Source organism: Pleurodeles waltl, chromosome 1_2 (genome assembly GCF_031143425.1).
Source record: "Pleurodeles waltl isolate 20211129_DDA chromosome 1_2, aPleWal1.hap1.20221129, whole genome shotgun sequence".
NCBI classification, from domain to species: Eukaryota; Metazoa; Chordata; class Amphibia; order Caudata; family Salamandridae; genus Pleurodeles; species Pleurodeles waltl.
The window spans coordinates 1194782336-1194804381 of record NC_090437.1 but is presented as its reverse complement, the minus strand read 5'-3'; the positions used below and the strand labels follow the sequence as shown (position 1 = coordinate 1194804381).

Genomic DNA, 22046 nt, shown 5'->3' with positions numbered 1-22046 from the left:
CACACTCAATTGCCTTCTACGGGATGCCGCCCCACCAGTTGCCTTGCAAAATGCAAGCCTGATCAACCACAGAAGTAGAGAAAAGTAAAAAAAATTCTCTATTTCTGTCCTTGACCAAGCTTGCTTTTAGCAAGCGCAGGAAAATGCCAGTGTTGGCATGGTTGCCCCTCACTTTTTGCCTAGTGTTGATGCAAACGTTAATTGAAAGTGTGCTGGGATCCTGTTAACCAGGCCCCAGCACCAATGTTCTTTCCCTAAAACAGTGCCTTTGTTTGCCCACTGCACCCGGCCGCCCCTGTGCCGCTGAGGGTGTGTTTTGTGTGCCTACTTGGAGGGCCCCCCTGTGCTCTACTAAACCCCCAAAGGACGCGGGTACTTACCTGCCAGTAGACTGGAACCGGCGCCCATGTTATTTTGGCATGTAAAATTGCAGGTAAGTAAATTAAGTGTAAAGTACTTTGCATAGGTATAGTTAGAACTTTGACACATAACAGGAATGTACACAGTTTTTCATAAAATGGAAATAATCTATTTTAAAAGTGGACACTGCAAATTTCTACAGTTCCTGGTGGAGGTAAGTACAATTTGGTTAATACGGTAAGTAAAGCACTTACAAGTTCAGTCTCTGGGGCATAGGTAGCCCACTGTTGGGGGTTCAAGGCAACTCCAAACACCCAGCACCAGCAACACAGGGCTGGTCAGGTGCAGAGATCAAAGGAGGGCCCAAAATACATAGGTGCCTATGGAGAACAGGGATGCTCCTGTTCCAGTCTGCCAACAGGTAGGTACCTGTGTCTTCGGAGGGCAGACCAGGGGGTTTTTGTAGAGCACTGGGGGGGGGGGGGGGAGGGGGGGGGGGGAGGTTAGGAGGACACAAGTAGGCACACAAAACACACCCTCAGCGGCTCAGGGGCGGCCGGGTGCAGTGTGCTTAGCAGGCGTCAGGTTTTTAACAGAAGTCAACAGAGGGACCCGGGGGTCACTCTAGTGGTGCAGGTAGGGCACAGGGTGGCTTCTTGGGCCAGCCACCGACTGGGCTAGGCAGAGGGTCGCCTGATGATCACTTGATCACTCTTACACTGGAGTTTGGTTCCTCTTGGTCCTGGGGGCTGCGGGTGCAGTGCTTGGTCCAGGCGTCGGGTTCTTTGTTCCAGGCAGTCGCGGTCAGGGGGAGCCTCTGGATCCTCTCTGCATGCGTCACTGTGGGGATGCAGGGGGGTCGTCTCAGGTTACTCACGTAGTTGCAGTCGCCTGGGAGTCCTATCTGCAGAGTTAGTTCTCTGGAGCTCGAGCCGGGGGCGTCCGGTGGAGAGTGTGAAGTATCACGCTTCCGGCGGGAAGAGTGAGTTCTTTAAAAGTTGCTAAAAAGTTGCCTAGTTGTTGCTGTTTTTGAACAGTGCTGCTGTTCTCTGGAGTTTCTTGGTCCTTCGGGTTCAGGGCAGTCCTCTGAGGCTGTCGGGTGCGTTGCTGTGCAGGTTCTTTGAGTCTGGAGACAGGTCGGGAGGGCTGGGGCCAAAGAAGTTGTCGTCTACGTAGTCTCTGCAGGGCTTTCAGGTCAGCAGTCCTTCTTCTTTGTGTACGTTGCAGGAATCTGATTTCCTGGGTTCAGGGTCGACCCTAAATATTAAATTTAGCGGTGTGTAGGAAGTTGGCTCTGTATATACTATTTCAAAGTAAGAAATAGTGTGCACAGAGTCCAAGGGTTCCCCTTAGAGGTAAGATAGTGGCAAAAAGAGATAATTCTAATGCTCTATTTTGTGGTAGTGTGGTCGAGCAGTAGGCTTATCAGAGGGTAGTGTTAAGCATTTGTTGTACACACAAAGGCAATAAATGAGGAACACACACTCAAAAGACAATTCCAGGCCAATAGGTTTTTATATAGAAAAATATATTTTCTTAGTTTATTTTAAGAACCACTGGTTCAGGATTTACAAACAATACTTTAAATGAAAGGTATTTCACTCAGGTATCTTAGGAACTTTGAATTATCATAATAGAATGTACAGTTTTGGCAAAAATAGCAATAAGCTATTTTAAAAGTGGACACTATGCAAAAAACAACAGTTCCTGGGGGAGGTAAGTAAATGTTAAGTTCACAGGTAAGTACAACACTTACAGGGTTCGAAGTTGGGTCCAAGGTAGCCCACCGTTGGGGGTTCAAGGCAACCCCAAAGTTACCACACAAGCAGCTCAGGGCCGGTCAGGTGCAGAGGTCAAAGTGGTGCCCAAAACACATAGGCTTCAATGGCAATAGGGGTGCCCCGGTTCCAGTTTGCCAGCAGGTAAGTACCCGCGACTTTGGAGGGCAGACCAGGGGGGTTTTGTAGGGCACCGGGGAGGGGGGGGGGGTCGAGCAGTAGGCTTATCAAAGGAGTAGTGGTAAGCATTTGTTGTACATACACAAGCAATAAACACACTCAAAGACAATTCCAGGCCAATAGGTTTTTGTATAGAAAAATATATTTTCTTAGTTTATTTTATGAACCACAGGTTCAAGATTTACATGTAATACTTCAAATGAAAGGTATTGCAGGTAAGTACTTTAGGAACTTTGAATTAGCAAAATAGCATATACAGTTTTCACATAAATCACATATAGCTATTTTAAAACTAGACAGTGCAATTTTCAACAGTTCCTGGGGGGAGTAAGAGTTTGTTAGTTTTTGCAGGTAAGTAAACCACCTACGGGGTTCAAGTTTAGGTCCAAGGTAGCCCACCGTTGGGGGTTCAGTGCAACCCCAAAGTTACCACACCAGCAGCTCAGGGCCGGTCAGGTGCAGAGGTCAAAGTGGTGCCCAAAACGCATAGGCTTCAATGAGAAGGGGGTGCCCCGGTTCCAGTCTGCCAGCAGGTAAGTACCCGCGTCTTCGGAGGGCAGACCAGGGGGGTTTTGTAGGGCACCGGGGGGACACAAGTCCACACAGAAAGTACACCCTCAGCAGCGCGGGGGCGGCCGGGTGCAGTGTGCAAACACGCTTCGGGTTTGTAATTGAAATCAATGGGAGACCAAGGGGTCTCTTCAGCGATGCAGGCAGGCAAGGGGGGGCTCCTCGGGGTAGCCACCACCTGGGTAAGGGAGAGGGCCTCCAGGGGGTCACTCCTGCACTGGAGTTCGGATCCTTCAGGTCCTGGGGGCTGCGGGTGCAGAGTCTTTACCAGGCGTCGGGATCTGAGGAACAGGCAGTCGCAGTCAGGGGGAGCCTCGGGATTCCCTCTGCAGGCGTCGCTGTGGGGCCTCGGGAGGGGGGGCCAACTCTGGCTACTCACGGTCTCGCAGTCGCCGGGGTGTCCTACCTGAAGTGATTGTTCTCCACAAGTCGAGCCGGGGGCGTCGGGTGCAGAATAGCAAGTCTCACGCTTCTGGCGGGAAACGCAAGTTGTTTTAAAGTTGCTCCTTCGTTACAAAGTTGCAGTCTTGGGTGAACAGAGCCGCTGTCCTCTGGAGTTTCTTGGTCCTTCTAGAGCAGGGCAGTCCTCTGAGGATTCAGAGGTCGCTGGTCCCTGGGGAGAGCGTCGCTGGAGTAGTGTCTTTAGAAGTGGGGAGACAGGCCGGTAGAGCTGGGGCCAAAGCAGTTGGCGTCTCAGTCTTCTCTGCAGGGTTTTTAAGCTTAGCAGTCCTCTTCTTCTTAGGTTGCAGGAATCTGAGTTCCTAGGTTCTGGGGAGCCCTTAAATACTAAATTTAAGGGCGTGTTTAGGTCTGGGAGGTTAGTAGCCAATGGCTACTAGCCCTGCGGGTGGGTACACCCTCTTTGTGCCTCCTCCCAAGGGGAGGGGGTCACATTCCTATCCCTATTGGGGGAATCCTCCATCTGCAAGATGGAGGATTTCTAAAAGTCAGAGTCACCTCAGCTCAGGGCACCTTAGGGGCTGTCCTGACTGACCAGTGACGACTCCTTGTTTTTCTCATTATCTCCTCCGGCCTTGCCGCCAAAAGTGGGGCCGTGGCCGGAGGGGGCGGGCAACTCCACTAGCTGGAGTGCCCTGTGGTGCTGTAACAAAGGGGGTGAGCCTTTGAGGCTCACCGCCAGGTGTTACAGTTCCTGCAGGGGGAGGTGTGAAGCACCTCCACCCAGTACAGGCTTTATTACTAGCCACAGAGTGAGAAAGGCACTCTCCCCATGTGGCCAGCAACATGTCTCTAGTGTGGCAGGCTGCTAAAACCAGTCAGCCTACATGGGTAGTTGGTTAAGGTTTCAGGGGGCACCTCTAAGGTGCCCTCTGGGGTGTATGTTACAATAAATTGTACACTGGCATCAGTGTGCATTTATTGTGCTGAGAAGTTTGATACCAAACTTCACAGTTTTCAGTTTAGCCATTATGGTGCTGTGGAGTTTGTGTTTGACAGACTCCCAGACCATATACTCTTATGGCTACCCTGCACTTACAATGTCTAAGGTTTTGCTTAGACACGCTGGGGGCATAGTGCTCATGCACCTATGCCCTCACCTGTGGTATAGTGCACCCTGCCTTAGGGCTGTAAGGCCTGCTAGAGGGGTGACTTACCTATGCCACAGACAATGTAAGGTTGGCATGGCACCCTGAGGGGAGTGCCATGTCGACTTAGTCATTTTCTCCCCATCAGCACACACAAGCTGGCAAACAGTGTGTCTGTGCTGAGTGAGGGGTCCCTAGGGTGGCATAAGGCATGCTGCAGCCCTTAGAGACCTTCCCTGGCATCAGGGCCCCTGGTACCAGGGACTTACCTGGGTGCCAGGGTTGTGCCAATTGTGGAGACAAAGGTACAGTTTTAGGGAAAGAACACTGGTGCTGGGGCCTGGTTAGCAGGTCTCAGCACACCTTCAAATCATAATTTGGCATCAGCAAAGGCAAAAAGTCAGGGGGTAACCATGCCAAGGAGGCATTTCCTTACAGGGTGTGTTTAGGTCAGGAGGGGAGTAGCCAATGGCTACTGTCCTGGAGGGTGGCTACACCCTCTTTGTGCCTTCTCCCTGAGGGGAGGGGGGCACATCCCTAATTGGGGGAATCCTCCAATCTCAAGATGGAGGATTTCTCAGGGAATGGGTCACCTCAGCTCAGGGCACCTTAGGGGTAGTCCTGACTGGTGGGTGACTCCTTGTTTTTCTCATTATCTCCTCCGGCCTTGCCGCCAAAAGTGGGGGCAGTGGCTGGAGGGGCGGGCATCTCCACTACCTGGGATGCCCTAAGGGTGCTGTAACAAAAGGTATGAGCCGCTGAGGCTCACTGCCAGGTCTTACAGTTCCTGCAGGGGGAGGTGAGAAGCACCTCCACTCACTACAGGCTTTGTTTCTGGCCACAGAGTGACAAAGGCACTCTCCCCATGTGGCCAGAAACTGGTCTGGTGTGGCAGGCTGGCAGAAACTGGTCAGCCTAGCACTAGGAGTCGGACTGGTATTCCGGGGGCATCTCTAAGATGCCCTATGGGTGCATTTTACAATAAATCAGTGTACACTTATTGCGCTGAGAAGTTTGATATCAAACTTCCCAGATTTCAGTGTAGCCATTATGGAACTGCAGAGTTTGTGTTTGACAAACTCACAGACCATATACTCCTTATGGCTACCCTGCACTTACAGTGTCTAAGGTTTTGCTTAGACACTGTAGGGGCATAGTGCTCATGCACATATGCCCTCACCTGTGGTGTAGTGCACCCTGCCTTAGGGCTGTAAGGCCTGAGAGAGGGGTGACATACCTATGCCACAGGCAGTGTGAGGTGGGCATGGCACTCTTAGGGGAGTGCCATGTTGACTTAGTCATTTTCTCCCCGCCAGCGCACACAAGCTGTGAAGCAGTGTGCATGTGCTGAGTGAGGGTTCCCTAGGGTGGCATAAGATATGCTGCAGCCCTTAGAGACCTTCCCTGGCATCGGGGCCCTTGGTACCAGTTACAAGGGACTTAACTGTGTGCCAGGGCTGTGCCAATTGTGGGAACAAAGGTACAGTTTAGGGAAAGAACACTGGTGCTGGGGCCTGGTTAGCAGGGTTCCAGCACACTTTCAATCATAACTGGCATCAACAGAAGGCAAAAAGTCAGGGGGTAACCATGCCAAGGAGGCATTTCCTTACAAGTAGGACATGTATTTTTATGTTTTTCATGTTCTAGTAGTGATAAACAGCCTACTTTATTTTTCACTACTGTGAGGGTTGCTCCTCTCATAGGTTAGCATTGGGAATACCCTTATATATATCTTAGTGGTAATTTCGGCTCTGTGTGGGAATGTTTGATATGTTTGGAATGGTAGTGAGAAATCCTGCTTACTGGTGTAGATGGATTTTACATTACTATTTTACAAATTCCACTTTTAGAAAGTGGACATTTCTCTGTGCTTATAACTCTAAGTGCTTTCCAGCCTAACTACAAACCACATCTAGGACAGAGTGACAGCTTCACTTGGTGCATACTTACCAGACAGCCACAACACAGTAGGGGCTGGGTGTGACAGAAGAGACATCTGTATACTGAAAGTCTTCCAAGGAGAGGGAGGGTCGTTCACACCTTACATGTCAATAGGCTGTGTCCTGCCCTCACACAATGGTCTGATTACTCCCTACTGCTGTCTGGAGACAGGGCTGGGTTGGAAGGGGGTTGTTTTTCACTTGAAAGGGTTCCTTTGAAGTCACCCCCTGGACAAAGACATTTCTGAGAATAAGTACAGGGGCTCGGACCCCATGATTTTTAGAGCACTTTTGAAACTGGGACTGAACCTCTGTCAGAAGGACTGCTGAACTGCAAAAAGGACTCATCTGGCTGCTCTTCTGTTGTTTCCCTGCTGTCTTCTGGGTGGCGTAAGGGTCTCATTGGATTGCTTTTCTACTTGTTGTCCCTCCTGCCAACTGCTTTTTGACTGTGGGTCACCAGGCCCTGTAGGGGGAACCACCACTGTTGTCCTGTTTTCTGGCCTGCCTTCTTTGTCCCAACTTTAAGTGTTCTCCAGGGGCTAAATGACTGACCCCTACTCCTTCAGAGCCCCTGCACTAGCAGGATTACTGTGAGGCTCTGAGGCTGACCATTTTAACTTTCATCATTGGCACGTGATGAGTGCTTTATGTTCTGCAAGGTGAGTGCTTTATTTCTGCTTTGGTTGGGCCGAGATTGCCATGTTTGCACAGTAAAGGAGAGACTGCATGAAGCGCTGACAGGGATAGCCCAGTGTATTTACTGCTTCAAGGGGCGATGCTGCACCGAGGAAAAGTCTGCGGAAGCGACCGTGGCTTCGTCCAGGTGATCCTGTGCTCTCGTCATGATCTGAGGACCCGGGGTCCACAGAGGCTTGCCGGGGCCTGGTCTCCCTGTTAGCTGGCACCCAGAGCCTCCATGTCTTCCTGCCAGATAGGATCTCCTCAGAAGGAATGCTCTATTCGGGCACTCGTGGTGAGAGGGAGCGACACTGTCCCTACAACACGTCTGCGCTGCAACAGGGACGGCTGCCCCCTCTCCTTACCTGGGGACCGGCCAAGGGGGGCATTGATCACAGAGATAGGAGCCCCATGGCAGGCACAAAGAAGTGGGGAAATCACCCCCATAGAACTTCACTCGAGCTATTATAACAAAGGTAGTAGCCACACAGAGGTTCCTCCAGCTATTACCATAATATACCTAATAGGAGTGCACATGCTCTGGCACCCAGTAAATGTCTGTGGTAATTTTTGTAATGCCTCACGTATTCCAATTTGGTGATCTATGTACCTTTTGCTTCCCTAGTCTGATGCATTACCTGGCCTAACTGATCTGGGGTGCAGTTTGTTTAGATCCCTGCATGATCAGGATCCCGGGTCCTATTACACTAGTTACTCCAAATGATCAGCACCTAAGATTCATGCAGTTGGTCATATGATCTTGCCCCAAAGCTTGCAGGGTACTACCTAATGTGGCTCTTGCTTTGCCAGAATGTTGAGTACTAAGTCAGTCATTGCATGAGATGCACCATACTTAGGCTTTATGTCATTTTTGGTCTAATGATATGTATGCAATATAGAAACCTATTTTGATATAATTCTATTTATTGTGTTGCACATGACCACTAAGCATAAGTCGGACTGCTTTGTGTCAAGCTACCAAAGGGGGCGAGAACAGGTTATCCTTGGTGTGTGCTGCTTGGCTTAGGTGCATACCCTTGCCACCAGAAACCCCATTTCTAACACCTGGGCACCATTTACTAGGGCCATACAAGGGGTTAAAGTCCTTGCTAATCAGGGAATCACCAAGTTGACAAATCAATTTAGGGAGAGAGCATTGGCACTGGGGCCCGGTTAGAAGGCTTCATTGCACTGACAGAGTCATACACATCAGCATTGGGGCAAAACGTAGGGGTGACCATACATAAAGAGGCACTTTCCTACAGTAAAGTTATGAACATTGCATTTGCTGAGGGTGCTACAGTTTGCGTGGCTGTCAGTTATGGGTTGTGGTCCCACATTACCTTGCACATTTCAGTGGTTTTCTGGTTTTAACTAGTAACCATGAACTGCACTTTAACTGTGGTGTGTGAATATCCAAGTTAATGAACACTGGCACTGTGAGGACAGACACAGAGAAAAGACTGCTTCAAGAAACACAATTGTTATTTGTTGTATACTTTTCTAAACCAGGTGAAGAAGACAAATTAAATATACAGAACTCATCAGGTAAAAACTCGTACAAAAGGCAGTGGAGTCCACAGGGTTCAAGTATCAGTCCCTCCCACTCAATGGGAATACTCTCCCTTATTTGGAACAGGCAGGGCTGGATACAGTGCATGGTGCTGAAGACAATTACAGGCTCAACATAAATAAGAGCATTTTGACCGTCATTCTCCACTACAGTTAGCCATGTCTGTTTCACTTATAGACCTATACAGAGAAGTAAAAAGGCCGTACTTGCATCTTGGCTTTGTTTCCTACTGCCAGGCTTGGGTGGTTGCACTTCTTGATACGCTCTAGCACAATCAATTGCTGCTGCACTGATTTTCCTGCCAGTAAAGCTTTTAAATCTTCAGAAGACTCCGGCGCTGATGTGAAACAAGGCACAAAAAACACAGAAAATCAAATCCCAGAATCAAAAAATGTATGAAGCGAAAACTTTAGCAAATTGCACTTATAAGAGGCAAGGCTGGTGTAGTATCTGTTGAAGTTCTCAATCAATCAATGCTCTAAATTCCTTCCTCTTCTGTCCATGCGAAGGCATGTCAAGCATGTGACCCAAAAGCATGCCAAGGCTTGAGAAAATACACTTCACCAACACACTCGAGGACTTAGAATAGTAATAAATCTACTCCTCGAGTATTTGGTGGTGTTTATACGCCTTAATTGAGGAGATGTGAACTAGCAACTAAAGTTGCCAACTGGGGAACCAGGTTTGTATTCCACATCTTGTAATTTTGGACAAATCATTTAACCTCTCTGTGGCCAAAGAACAATGCATAGTGTTTGTTTGCCATGAAAAAAGATTTAACACAAAAAACTAAAATAAATAGAAGCTTCAATAGTGACAATAACCTGGAGCTCCCAGAAATTTGCCAAGTGCAGCTGGAGCGACGGTTGACAAAATCCTTTCATCCGAAGGAATAATTTTATTTCAGGCGAATTGATTTTTCCCCCCCAGACTGACTGTTTCTGAACGAACACATAAAAGCCACACAAGACCATCATCTTAAAAAAAAATACAAGCAGCATCACCTATGAAGCAAGTTTTGTACGAGGCTCTGATCTTAAACGACTTTAAATGCGAGAAACATGTTGACCTTTCTAGTAGCAGTATAGGGATTTCTGTACTGACATTCCTAACATTCTCTGAATTTAGGGACTGTAGACTAAACTTATTTTGTTCCTTTTGAGGGTGGATTAGACATTACTACTAATCCTTCCCCCACATTACTGTTTTTAATCATGACAGGGGTCTGATCTTTATTAAATATGAGCTTTGTAGACCTCTAGCCATTTTTAACCTCACACACTTATATCTTTCTATACCAATCCCACATTCCAGCACTCAACAACCGGCATTTCTATATCAAAAATATCTCCGGCAAAGAGCCCCCGTGAGGGGCCCGTCAGGCATTGCAGTGCCGGCCTGACGAGGAGCAACAGCCCGATGATGAAGCATGTCACTAATTGTTCTAATCAGAGCAGACTCACAGGTTCCCTTGTCTACTCAGTGTATTTATATATATAATTTTTTGTCTGGAACTGTGTACCTTTTTGTTCTTTTTAAGAATGGACTTATACCATGTTGAGGGCATGGCTGCAAGAGCAAAATGCCCCAACAGTGTCTAAGTGCACCCGGCAATGGCTACTACAGTGGTGACTTACCTATGCCACAGGCAGTGGTTTGTGGGCATGGCACCCTGAGAGGGGTGCCACGTCGACTTTACCTTTTTCTCTCCACCAACACACACAATCTGCAAAGGCAGTGTGCATGTGTTTGGTGAGGGGTCCATTAGAGTGGCACAATACATGCTGCAGCACTTAGGGACCCTGCCTGGTCACAGAGCCCTTGGTACCACTGGTACCTTTTACAAGGGTCTCGGCTGTGTGCCAGCGCTTTGCCAATTGTGGAAACAATGGTACAGTTTAGGGAAAGAAAACTGGTGCTGGGACCTGGTTAGCACTATCCCAGCACACACTCTGTCAAGTCAGCATCAGCTATTAGGCAAAAAGTGGGGGATACTGCAAAAAAGGCTCCAGTTTCCTACAGTAATATGTACTGTGGGTTATTGTAGATTCACACAAGTAAGATACTGGAATTACATACTTATTCTACTTTTGGTTAAAGATTAAAATTTGTGCTTTAAATTGTGACAAACTTTAGTGTACCGAGCAACTGTTTATTAAAATAAAAAGAATATTAAAAAAAAAAAAGATTCAAATGATAGCTGGTCATACTTGTCAGTCAAGCATATCTAAGATGCCTTAACAATCATGCTGGAAACTATTATTTTATACGTTATAAAATGAACACTTACTAAATAAGGGAGAGTTGTACAAAAAGAGAGTTGCAAGGACTGAATGGGGGAAAATAAACTCTAGAAATAAAACTAATCTGCAGTGATCAGTACATGCCTTTCCTTTCTTCTTAATACACCAGCAAAACTATGCACCTTGTGATGAAGTTGAAGATAAAAGCACTTGAGACAGCTGAAAGCAAGTGTTAATACCATTTGAAAAGTGGAAAGACAATAATAAATTATGATAAGCAACTTCCATAGAATATGACTGCTTCCAATAACCCTTTTGACTGCTATTAGTGCATGTGTGAACATATATTTAGGAAATACCGGTCAGAGTGGGTGAGCAACATGACTTGTGAACCACACCCCTTCATCAAAGCCAACCACAGCATTTGGTGGACTTTGACTGAACACATCAGAAACAAACAGGCCTCAAATCAAAATTTCTACTGAGGTGTTTTGGTTATAACTTTGAGGACAGTTTCTTGCAAGTGGCAACTTTCATCAGTTCCCATTAAGGAAGCAGTGAATTTACAGGTTAAACAGACACACACTTTATGATGACTATTTTAATAACCATCCACAATCATTGAAATATGAGTACAATGTACCAACTTAGAAAATACCTACATCTGTATTTTTGGGGGCAAGGAAGGAGTCTAGTGCTTTGTCTGAGGCTACTGAAGTGTTATCGACGCACACCTTGTCTAATTTTCATAATTACTGCTCATCTAACATGCATGGTCACAAAGACTATGGCCCTCATTATAACATCTGCGGTAAAACCATAATATGACCAAAGACGGATTTCCGCCACAAGAAGGGCGGAAATCCGGCTGTGGCCATACTGGCAGATGTCGGTAAGGTGGAGCTGCTACCACCAGCAGCGCCATGCCAGTAGACCACCGCAGCCGTATTATGAGAAATAATACGGCCTGGCAGGGTTCTGCTGGCAGGCGCTGCTGGTGTTAGCAGCGCCCGTCCCATCTCCTGCCGGAAGACCCCCTGGATCCAGAAGAGTCGGGTCTCCGACAGGGGAGGGGGGTGTTGTGTGTATGTGTGTGCATGAATGTGTGTGCATGATGCGGGTGTGTGTTGTATATTGACTGCGTGCGTGAATGTAAGGGAGTGTAAGTGCGTGTATGTATTGTAATTGTGATGCATGCCTGCATGTATGTGTTGAAGTGTGTGTGGATGTGTGTGTGATTGCATGTATGCATACGTGTATATATGTGTGAATGTGTGTGTCTGCGTGTGTGTGAAGGGGGCATGGCTGTAGCGGGGTGGGGGTCATTGGAAAGGTAGGGGGGGATCGTTGGAAAGGTAGGGAGTGGGGGGTTGTTGGAAAGCTGGGGGTTCACCTATCAGTGACGGGGAAGGAATTCCCCGTCACTGATAGGGCCTACCGCCATGGTTTTCATGGCATTACGAACGCAACGCAAACCATGGCGGTAGGCGGGGTCATGATCCCGCAGGTGGCACAATGGCGGTCGCTGGGCTGGAGATGGATATCTCTCGCCCGGCGGCTGTTACCGTTGTGGCGGTCAGAGTGGTACATTGGCCTGTTGGCGGTGCTACCGCCACATTATCGCCGACCGCCGCGGTCATAATGACCCCCTGTGTCTTCATGAAAAAAAATAAAAATTTAAAAAGAGACAGAAGACACTTAATGATTTGCTTACCTGGAAAGGTGTAAGGAAGCTCGGCCTTTGCAGCTTCCATCTCTGCCTTTTTTTCTGCATCACTCAGTACTTTCTTTGTTTTTTCTTTGGAAGCCTCCTTGCTCGGCTTTGTCACTTCAGCTTCTTCGTCACTATATACATCTGATTCAATGTCCGAGTGTTGGTCGGAAGCGTTGCTGTCATCATCATCATTATCATCATCATTATCATCCTCATCATCATCAGATTCTTCCTCCTCGGTTTTTGTTTCCTCCTCATCATTTTCACTGCCATCATCTTGCTTCTGGAGGTCAGTCTCCAACATGCCATCCTGTAAATAGATGTAAAACTAGTTATGACACAGGACCTATGGTTGGAGCAACTTGTATTACTATAATGTGTTTATGGGAGAATTGCATGAGGCAGTAGATGCGGCATTAGCATCAATGTTAAGGCACCATGGTATTCTGGATCGCCTCCACCCACCAGGGTACTGCTGGGAATGGCAACTTACAGTGAGACAAATTTTTTGACCGTAAATTAACCAGCTAAAAAAAAAAAAAAAAAAAAGTAGTTCCTACAATAAAACAGAGAATAACTCACAAAATACGGCAAGCGGAATCAATTCCAAAAGAAGTTGGTGTTCTGTTCGACTTGTACAAGATTTGTTTTGATAAAAACTATTTAATAACATTTTGCAACAGTAATTGCCCCTTATTTTTTAAATTGCTTTAAGTTCTGTCAATTTTAAATACAATTGTCCCACCTCAAAAAGCTTAGCATGCCAATAAACTGTCTTGTCTATTGTGACTTTCCACCCATCTGCAGCTCAGTTTGAATCTTCTGAAGATTTACAAACATGGGGATCCAATGGATAATTTACAAAAGTATAATTTACATCACACTTGAATTCTGGGATGCATGAAAGCAAGTTCCTCAGGGAAGCTTGGATGTCTCCAGGTGTTATGATAGAGCCAGTCTCTTTGGGGAAACTCGTGGATACAGGCTGCTGGTCCTGAGCAGGTCTATTACATTTTGTTGCAAACAGCAGTGAGGAGAAACCAAACATCTTTTTGGGTACTAAAAGAACAGGATCTATTCCCTAGTGAATCCTCTTGGCATTGCTGGCACCATTCTGACAGCAACCAATTTTATAGCAAATGCATTCATTAAACTAAGAGCAACTCCTTAGGAGATCACAGGGCACAAGGCCATCAGCTCTTTCTGAATACTATCCACAGACATGCGTCTATTTTTTTTTTTTGCAGTCCACCTAATGCAGAGTGGTGCTCTGGTACATTAGTGCTTCATGTTCTTGGACAAAGAAAAAGGAGATCCATAGCTTTGAACACAGAAGTAAAATGTAGATTGGAAAACCAAATGTCTTTTGTCTGAGCCTGAAGAATACAAAATCTAACCATGTAGGTCTTCACTCTAGAAAGAGGTTCTTACTACATTCCCTGCTCATTACTAAAATACACCATGGAAGAGTTAGCGTCTCCTTACCAGAGGAAGGATACTTTCATTAAAGCCCAACAATAAAAGTCCAAAGCAAAAAAAAACAGAAAAAATAATTAAGAAAACAAAGCTGGTTTCCCCGGGGGGCTCGATTTTTCACACACCACCTGTACAGAAAATGACTGGCAGCCAGTTTGTGAATGCTGACACAACTGGAAAAACTAAGGAAATCTCACCTTGTATGACAATAAGAGACGGTCGTCCTTATCCAAAATGAATCCGTCCATGAGATCATCAGCAGAAACATGCTTTGGCTTCTTGAGAGTCTTATCATCATCTTCCTCTTCCCCATGCATTCTACGTAGCCTTTCCGCCTGCAATTTAAACACCTTTATAAACACTCTAGAGCACAATTTAATATTCTAAAGAAGAAAACTAAATATGTTGCACCATAAATATATGACAGCACCTGTGTTTTTTACCATGTCTTTCACGTTTACCAAGGCTAATTTCTGTTTATTATCTTGTTATGCCAGCTATTTGACTATTCACATATAAAATGATAATAGCATAATGAAAACTGCTGGACTGAAACTTAAAGGTCTATTTACATGATCAAAAACATGGGACGTAGAAAGCAGGCTAGCATTAGGATTTAAGGTGGATGTTGGTAGTAACATCCCATGGCAACTTTTAGACACCATATAGAAGGAGGGTGTCACAAAAGGCAGGTAAGGTGGTGTATATCTACTCCTCACCTGCACCTGCCCTGCCCTGCCTGCTGTTCATTCCACTGGGGCCCACCCACTACAATGGACAAGCAGACAAAGACCGGGCCTTGTACATTTCCTCACCTGGGGCACCCTAGGTGGGGAAATGTGATGGTGTTTTGGTCCCGCAAAGCACAGGACATATTCAGTGGGCCACGGGCCATTTCTGTACTTTTTTAAATGTATCCAGTCAGCTGGCCACTGCATGCGTGGTCAGCTGCATGCATTTAAAAAAATAAATAAACAACCTCAAGCCCGCCGCCCATGTCCAGTGAGCGGGGGCCCTAAAATAATATATACCCCCACCCAACAATTCAATGCGCCACCATGAGCATGAAGGAGACACACAAAATGAAAAAGACGTTCGCCCACAGGCAAAGTTATCGGCAAAAGTGCAATTACGCATGTAACAGGGTCAGTCCCCAAGGCGGTAACAAAACTGCCCTTAGGAGGGACAAACATACTGCATTTACTAGTGAAAAGAAAGGATTTTTGAAATGCAAGCCCACAAACGAGTGATAGTGATGGGTGTGCAGTGGGTGTGGCTAAAAGCCCAGATACATACCAACACATCAGGAAAGCAGCACATGCGCGCTGCTATGCTCAACCTAAAAATTTGAAGTTTTCCATTGTAGTTCCATTTCAGTTTCCTTTGTCATTTAAATTTTTAGTTGCCTTCCTTTACGTATTTAAACTACACGTAGGCAACTTCACTTCAAAACGGTGCACATTTTCCTTCCTTTGCAACTAGCCATGCTGTTTTAACACTGTGGGCCTCATTATAAGTTTGGCAGGCGGCCGAGGCTGCCTGTCAAACTCTTTAGGTCGGAAGACTGCCACTTCGGTCTTCTACCCGCTGGCCTTATTACGTGTTTCCCGCTGGGCCAGCGAACAGAAATGCTGTTTCTGCCTGCTGGCCTAGCGGGAAACTCACCACAATATTGACGAGCCGGCGGCAATTTTGCTGTGCGTCTGGTGCAACAGCACCTGTTGCACTTTTCACTGCCTGTAAATCAGGCAGTGAAAAGCACAGCGGGCTGTCAATGGGGGCCCCTGAACTGCCCATGCCAAGTGCATGGGAAGTGCAGGGGCCCCCATGGGGCCCTCAGCACCCCGTCTCCGCCAGCCTTTGCATGGCGGTGGAACCATGCAAAAGCTGGCAGACACGGGAGTCGTAATCCTCAGGGCAGCGCTGCCCTGGTGGATTAAGACCATCGGCTGGCCTAAAAGTGGTTGTGCTGGCGGTCCGACTGTGGCTCTTTCACCATGGTTGTAATGTGGAGGTCAGACTGCCACTCTGGCAGCGGTCCGACTGCCACCGTTAAGATCGCCACTCTCGTGATCAGGGCCTGTGTTTGTTCCACTCCATTTGAGAGCTGCTGATTTCCACTGTGGCTTTTTTCCCCCAAGTTTACATATTTTCCATTTATTTGCAAGTGCATCAGAGCTTGGTGCACTTTTTAATCACTGTTTCCCTACATATATGTAGATCATTAGATTCCCAGGGAGCGACGAGCCACCACACCAAAAGCAGGATGGAGATGTTTATGCAGCCTGTGAAGGCCGTGAAGCATCAATAACATCCGGCTATCCAGATAGCAGCAGCAGACTGGGACAGAGACTACAGTGGCATGAGGCATGCTGTTTGTGGAGTGCTGTTTTGCAGCATGTGCACTGTGGCAGTCGACCACATTCAAAAACACACAGTGGATATGCATTTGCGGTCCCAAAAACACTTGAAGCGATGCGCAGATACTACGGATCCTCACTCATCTCCAAAACATGCCTATCAGAGGACTGTGAACTCACTTTTCACAAGGAGTACAGCAGACAGAGAATCAAACCAGGAAATAAAAAGTGAGTGGGTCAGTGTCTGCACAGCACTGAACATTCCATTGAGCAAAACTGACCACCCTGTGTTGCGCAAGTTTCTTCACAAGCGAGTATGGAATGGTGGAGCAATACCTGGAAGTTATCAGCTTCAAGAACGTTATCTAACAGAGAGATATGTAGAGCTTAGGATGATCTGATTAGTGTTATATTTGATGAAACACCTGATATCAAAGGACGATGTTTATTGAATGTTTTATTTGCAGTGGTCTCCTCACAGGGTGGCCGTCAAACCCTCACCCACCTAGCGGACACAGTATTCCTCTCCAAGTGAAACCATGGAACTGTGGCGCAGGCAGTTGTGAGGTTGCTCACAGAGTTCAACATAGCCTTTCAGAATGTTATTACTTTTAATACAGACAATGCAGCATACATGTGTCAAGGCATACAACACATTGTTGAGAGACCAGAAAAACTGTATTTTAGTTCAATTGGACATTGTGGCAGAAAAATGCCAGAACATAATAAGTCTTATGGACTTATTACAGAGTCAAACACCAGTGACAAAGAAGGTATATGATTATCTAGAGGACCTCCACATGAACCTCACAAACAATTCAGTCCTCACTCTAGAGTTACTGCGGCCATTCCTAAAATCTTCTGCAGGGGGTAATTGATTCTGGCACAGAAAAAAAGGTAACAGCCCAGCTTAACAAAGCTTTTGAAGAGTCCCTTGAAAAGGTGGGCAAGTACATGGGGGAGGCCCAACCAGGCACTGGATTCCTAAAACAAGTACGCCTTTTCAAGACCGCATGACTCTGCATCCTACTCAAGAACAAGACAGCATATTCAGACATCCCTAGTTTGAGCGAGGTGCCTGATCAGGAGCTTCGCCTCTACTTTGTACATGTAGGCACAGAAGCAGTACAGGCATCGGTTTCAGGGGTGATTGACACTGACCTCTTTTGGCGTGGGATGGCTGACTGAACTCCAGTCCTTTCACAGATTGCAGCTGTGTATAAAACTGGGCGACCACTTCTGTAGATGCTTAGAGGAGCAAAAGCATCTACAAAATTATTTTGTTAGCCAGACGTCAGTCCTTCTCAGAACAATTAATCAGGACATTATTGTTTTTACATAATAATCAGCAGCATGATATCGGGCTAGATTGGAGCTGCTCAGAGGAACTGCATAAAAATGGGCAAGATTAAAAGCTTAGGCGACAAGCATACAGGCTCCATGGTTATCATTCCTTTACAGGTTTATGTCATATGTGTAGACCTTGTCCAAAAACAAATTGTCTCAAAGATAAATAAAACACAAAAATAAGATCCCTCTGTTTGGTGCTTAAAGACTTGCAAAAGAAAGTGCTGCAAAAATGCAGCAAAATTCCAGTATTTGTGCAGCAAAAATTGCTAGTCCAGGCTACAATATCCTGTGGGGTCTGTATAAACCACTTCGGTCTTTGTATCCCTTTGTGTTCTGCTGCCAGCTAAGACCCTAACACAGCAATTATCTCTTTAAAATTTTGCAAATAAGATGCCCCACAAGCCCTGCAGCCCTACTATAATGCGATAGCCATCCTTAAATATTTTGGAATACGTTCTGTTATATTAAAAACAACACATCTCTGAAAAAAAAAAAAAAAATCACACTGCCAACTACACCCTACTACTCTTTTAACCCCACCTTTTAAAAGTTTACATTTTTCTGGGGTAACATTTCTTCACTACAATCTTTTGGCTACTACATTTCTACTTAAAATCATCTTAGTATGGCCCTATTTTAGTATCCTAAATTGTAAAACATTTACTCATTAGAAGAGTGAATGTACATCTATACACTCATTATAGGTCAAAACCGCAAGGTTGTACTCAATGCTCACGAACAGAGCTCAAAAGAGGAGTTCTAGGAAGCTTAGCTGGGAACTACTAGGAGGCCATCTCTCATTCTACCAATTAACACAGCCATAAAATGAGCTTAGCTAGCAGTATGTTTATTATTAACTGCTTATCTGTATTTAAAATATGTAACTGATAATTTTACATTCTCCTCTGGCTCATAATGGCTCATAATGAGAAGTACTCCAGTGATTTGCAGAACATTAGAAATAAAAAAGCATCACTTTCTTATTTACTGCAGGCATTGATAGCCGTACAAAGAGGTTCAATTAGTACCATTCACACAGCTAGTGCAGTACCTCTAGCTGTTTAAGTCGTTCCTCCTCCTCCTTCGCCAGCTCCTCTTGTGTCTTCATCCTATCAGACGGCTGAGCTTTCATCTCGAATCCAAGCTCTCGCACAAGGATGTCGTATTCATCAGCCTATCAGAGGGAAGAAAGGCAACTCAAAATGAATACACAACTACCTCTACAAAGGGATAACCACAACAGGACATGGTGTCTAAGTAAATGTATACATTGCTAGTTTATAAACAAAAGTACATTCAGACAGATATAGTTTACCAAATAGTTCATACAGTTCCCAGATGTATATCCGTTTCTTATATTTAGACAAGCGCTGAGCCTGGAGTGTACAAATGCGCACAATACAGTCAAACTTCAAATTATAATATTGTAAGGGGACACAACTATCTTCCATTTAAGATCCAAATAATCCTGTGGTTAACAGCCCTATACAATTTGTAATAGAATAAAGACCTTCAGGTCCAAACAGAGAATTAAATTGAAATATAGACAGTTTATGTCATAAACACCGAACTATGCATACAAGTTTGTATTCACCAAAAATTATTAATATTCTGGAAATGTTGAATGAATCAGTAATTAAATCAATATCACACAACACTAAGTCTAAATACAAGTAGGGAGAGACGAAGATCTAGCATTTCTGCTTAGTGCTCGTCGCTTTCGTTGGAGAGTTTTAAGTTAGGGCAGTTGAGCAGAGGAAAACTGTGATAACTAAACAATTATACCAGTGCTCTAGACTGGAGAATAGTCGTAGTACCTGAAGGTTACTGGGTGCTTGATCTGCAACAGGCATCACTGTTGTGGTGTCTTCTCCTAAGCCTGTGAACCAAATAGTTTTCTGGTAGATCGGTCATCTACGGGCAAGAGAGGCAAGTAGATAGCAAAGGAAGCCTAATTCGATGAGGTGAACTTCCTTATAGCTCGTTTAGCTGGAATGGTGTTTTACAGTGGCTAGGCATGAAGAACAAGCAACAAATCAGTCAACCAACTCAAACAATGGTGACTGGATGACAAATCGTGCTGGCTTGGGGGAACAGAGTCAAAACAATAATAGGGGGAAAGGATAAGTGGTCAGGCCTAATAAAAGTGTATTTTCTTTGTTGTGGTTGTTTTGAATTGAAGACAGTTTCTTCTTCTACTCCCCTCACCTAGTAAAAGAATCGGAGGAATTCTCAAAGTTTCAGGCAAGCATGGTTTCCCAAAGCTCATAAACCGAGGCTCTTGGATGAAAACACAAGATGAACCAGCTCTAAAACTAACCAAATAATAATACATTGCTTTGGTTCTAACATCTTTTAATCAAGTTAAATATACTACTGGGAAACAAACCCAGAAAAGAATAGTCTCCCCCTTGTTGACATTAATTCCATATGTTATGCATGTAATGAGCTTCTTAATTTCTGAACTTTGTTTGACTTGAATGGAACATTTGTGCATGCTTGAGAAGCAATACGCAAGACGGATAATGCCAGACAAAGTAATTAAAATATAACGAAAAAACCCACAAATGAACTAGAAATAGGTTGGAATTTCCGGATGACATCCAGAATTAGTAGGGGAGCCATTTACAACAGTGAATCCAACAGCAAAAGGGCAGATCACCACTTAGGCAACACAATCCCATTGGGTGCTTATCTTGGCGCGCTGTTTGGGAAGGGAATGAGAAATGGCTTTTTTAATTGGTTCGTGTGCTGTGACATGTTTGGGATTGCCAAAATAGTTAACACGGAGATGCATATCCAACTATTTGCATTACTACATTACATCATACAATTGCCTGACAGCATTTATTTCGGAGTTACGTCTCTGTCGAATATCGTTAGAATAAATGAAACAAGTAAAAAGCTAACTAAAAATATGCTGAACTCGCTAGCTGTATGGAATGCTTCTGTGCAGGTTTTTTCTAAGCGTTTCACTGTAATTATCTACCATATTCAGCTATGAAAGAAAATCGTGGATTGAGGTAACAAAGGCAGCAGAAAAAAGCAACAGTTGGACAGAGCCAAAAATCTATGCGATGATTAAAGATCTAAAACATGTCAATCAGAATAACACATGCTTTGGTGATGCATTTAACTTGAGGGCTGAGAAGCACTGCAGAGGTAGGAGACTGCGGTGGCGAGGGCTGTGGTCACCAGAACGCAATCCAAACACTGAACTGTGCACTTGGTGAGAAGGGCTCCGGCTTCCAATGACGCAAGGTCTGCAGCTGGTAAAGCTCTGCTTAGAAACACGGCAATAACCATCAGGTTTGGAATACCCGGTAACTGAATATATAAACAATGAACATGTGCTGCTGTGAAATGGGGAGGCTTAAAGCACAGCAGCGAAAATGCTTTCACTTTTCAGTAACCTATTTTAAATTTACTTGCCTGATACTCACACTTTTGAGAAGCCTAGAAACTCAGACAGTCCAGTTGTTCATTTGCCTTAGGGCCGCTGAAGCTTTAATTCCCACTGAGCAGCTAAATAAAAAAAATCATCAAAAAAAGCAGTGTTTCAGAACGGATGACATTTGTCTGTTCACCTCCCTGCTGTCCCTAATGAGCACATGCTGCAAATCAGTATCATTAAATGTACTGCTTTACATCTTGTTTAAGCTGCATTACTTACAGGGAAAAAGAGCTCCATGATTATTGTTTTAGATTGTCGCTATTTTTGTAGCCAGTCCTGCACACCATGCACACTGTGCTCCCTTTCAATGGACGTTATTCGTAGGTTGATAGGTCAGAACTTCAGCCTCTAGTATTAACTCTCAGCCTTTTCGAACCAACCCTTGCAGCATCATAGTGTGTGGTTCACCTTGTCACACCTTCATTAACTGGCATGATGGCTGCTGTACCACAGCTCCCTAACGAAGCTCCAGAGTGTCAAACCATTGCCGTCCCTTCACTGTCCTGAAGCGCCAGTACAATCCTGCGCAAGTTGCTGTGTTCCTTCCCTTCAATGATCACTCCTATCTCGCGCAGTCGTGGGTGGCCAAGACGATGGAGTCAGCTATGGCTGCCATCTTGTTCATGTGGAACCTTCTGACATGAGTAATGACACCTCTTCGAGGCCTTTGTATCTTTGCAGTATCCAACAAGACTAGGCTCCTTAGCATGGCATTGGTCCACTTGGGGGACTTGTACTACATTTGCAATGAAGGTGGCCACTTCAAAACCCAGCTGGTTCTGCCCCATGAACCAGGTGTTATAGCTTCTCTGTTGAAGCT

At 45.4% G+C, this 22046-nt stretch overlaps 1 protein-coding gene across 1 annotated transcript in view; it reads right to left on the bottom strand.

Annotated features, from left to right (window-relative positions):
- The window catches only part of NOP14 (NOP14 nucleolar protein), a 143496-nt gene that overhangs the window by 52009 nt on the left and 69441 nt on the right, over positions 1 to 22046 (bottom strand). Inside the window, exons 6-9 of the mRNA XM_069203512.1 lie at positions 18824 to 18946; positions 14260 to 14397; positions 12587 to 12896; positions 8836 to 8966 (exon numbers count right to left, since the gene is read on the bottom strand). Of these exons, the coding sequence (XP_069059613.1) occupies positions 8836 to 8966; positions 12587 to 12896; positions 14260 to 14397; positions 18824 to 18946 (702 nt within the window). The remainder of the gene's footprint in view (positions 1 to 8835; positions 8967 to 12586; positions 12897 to 14259; positions 14398 to 18823; positions 18947 to 22046) is intronic.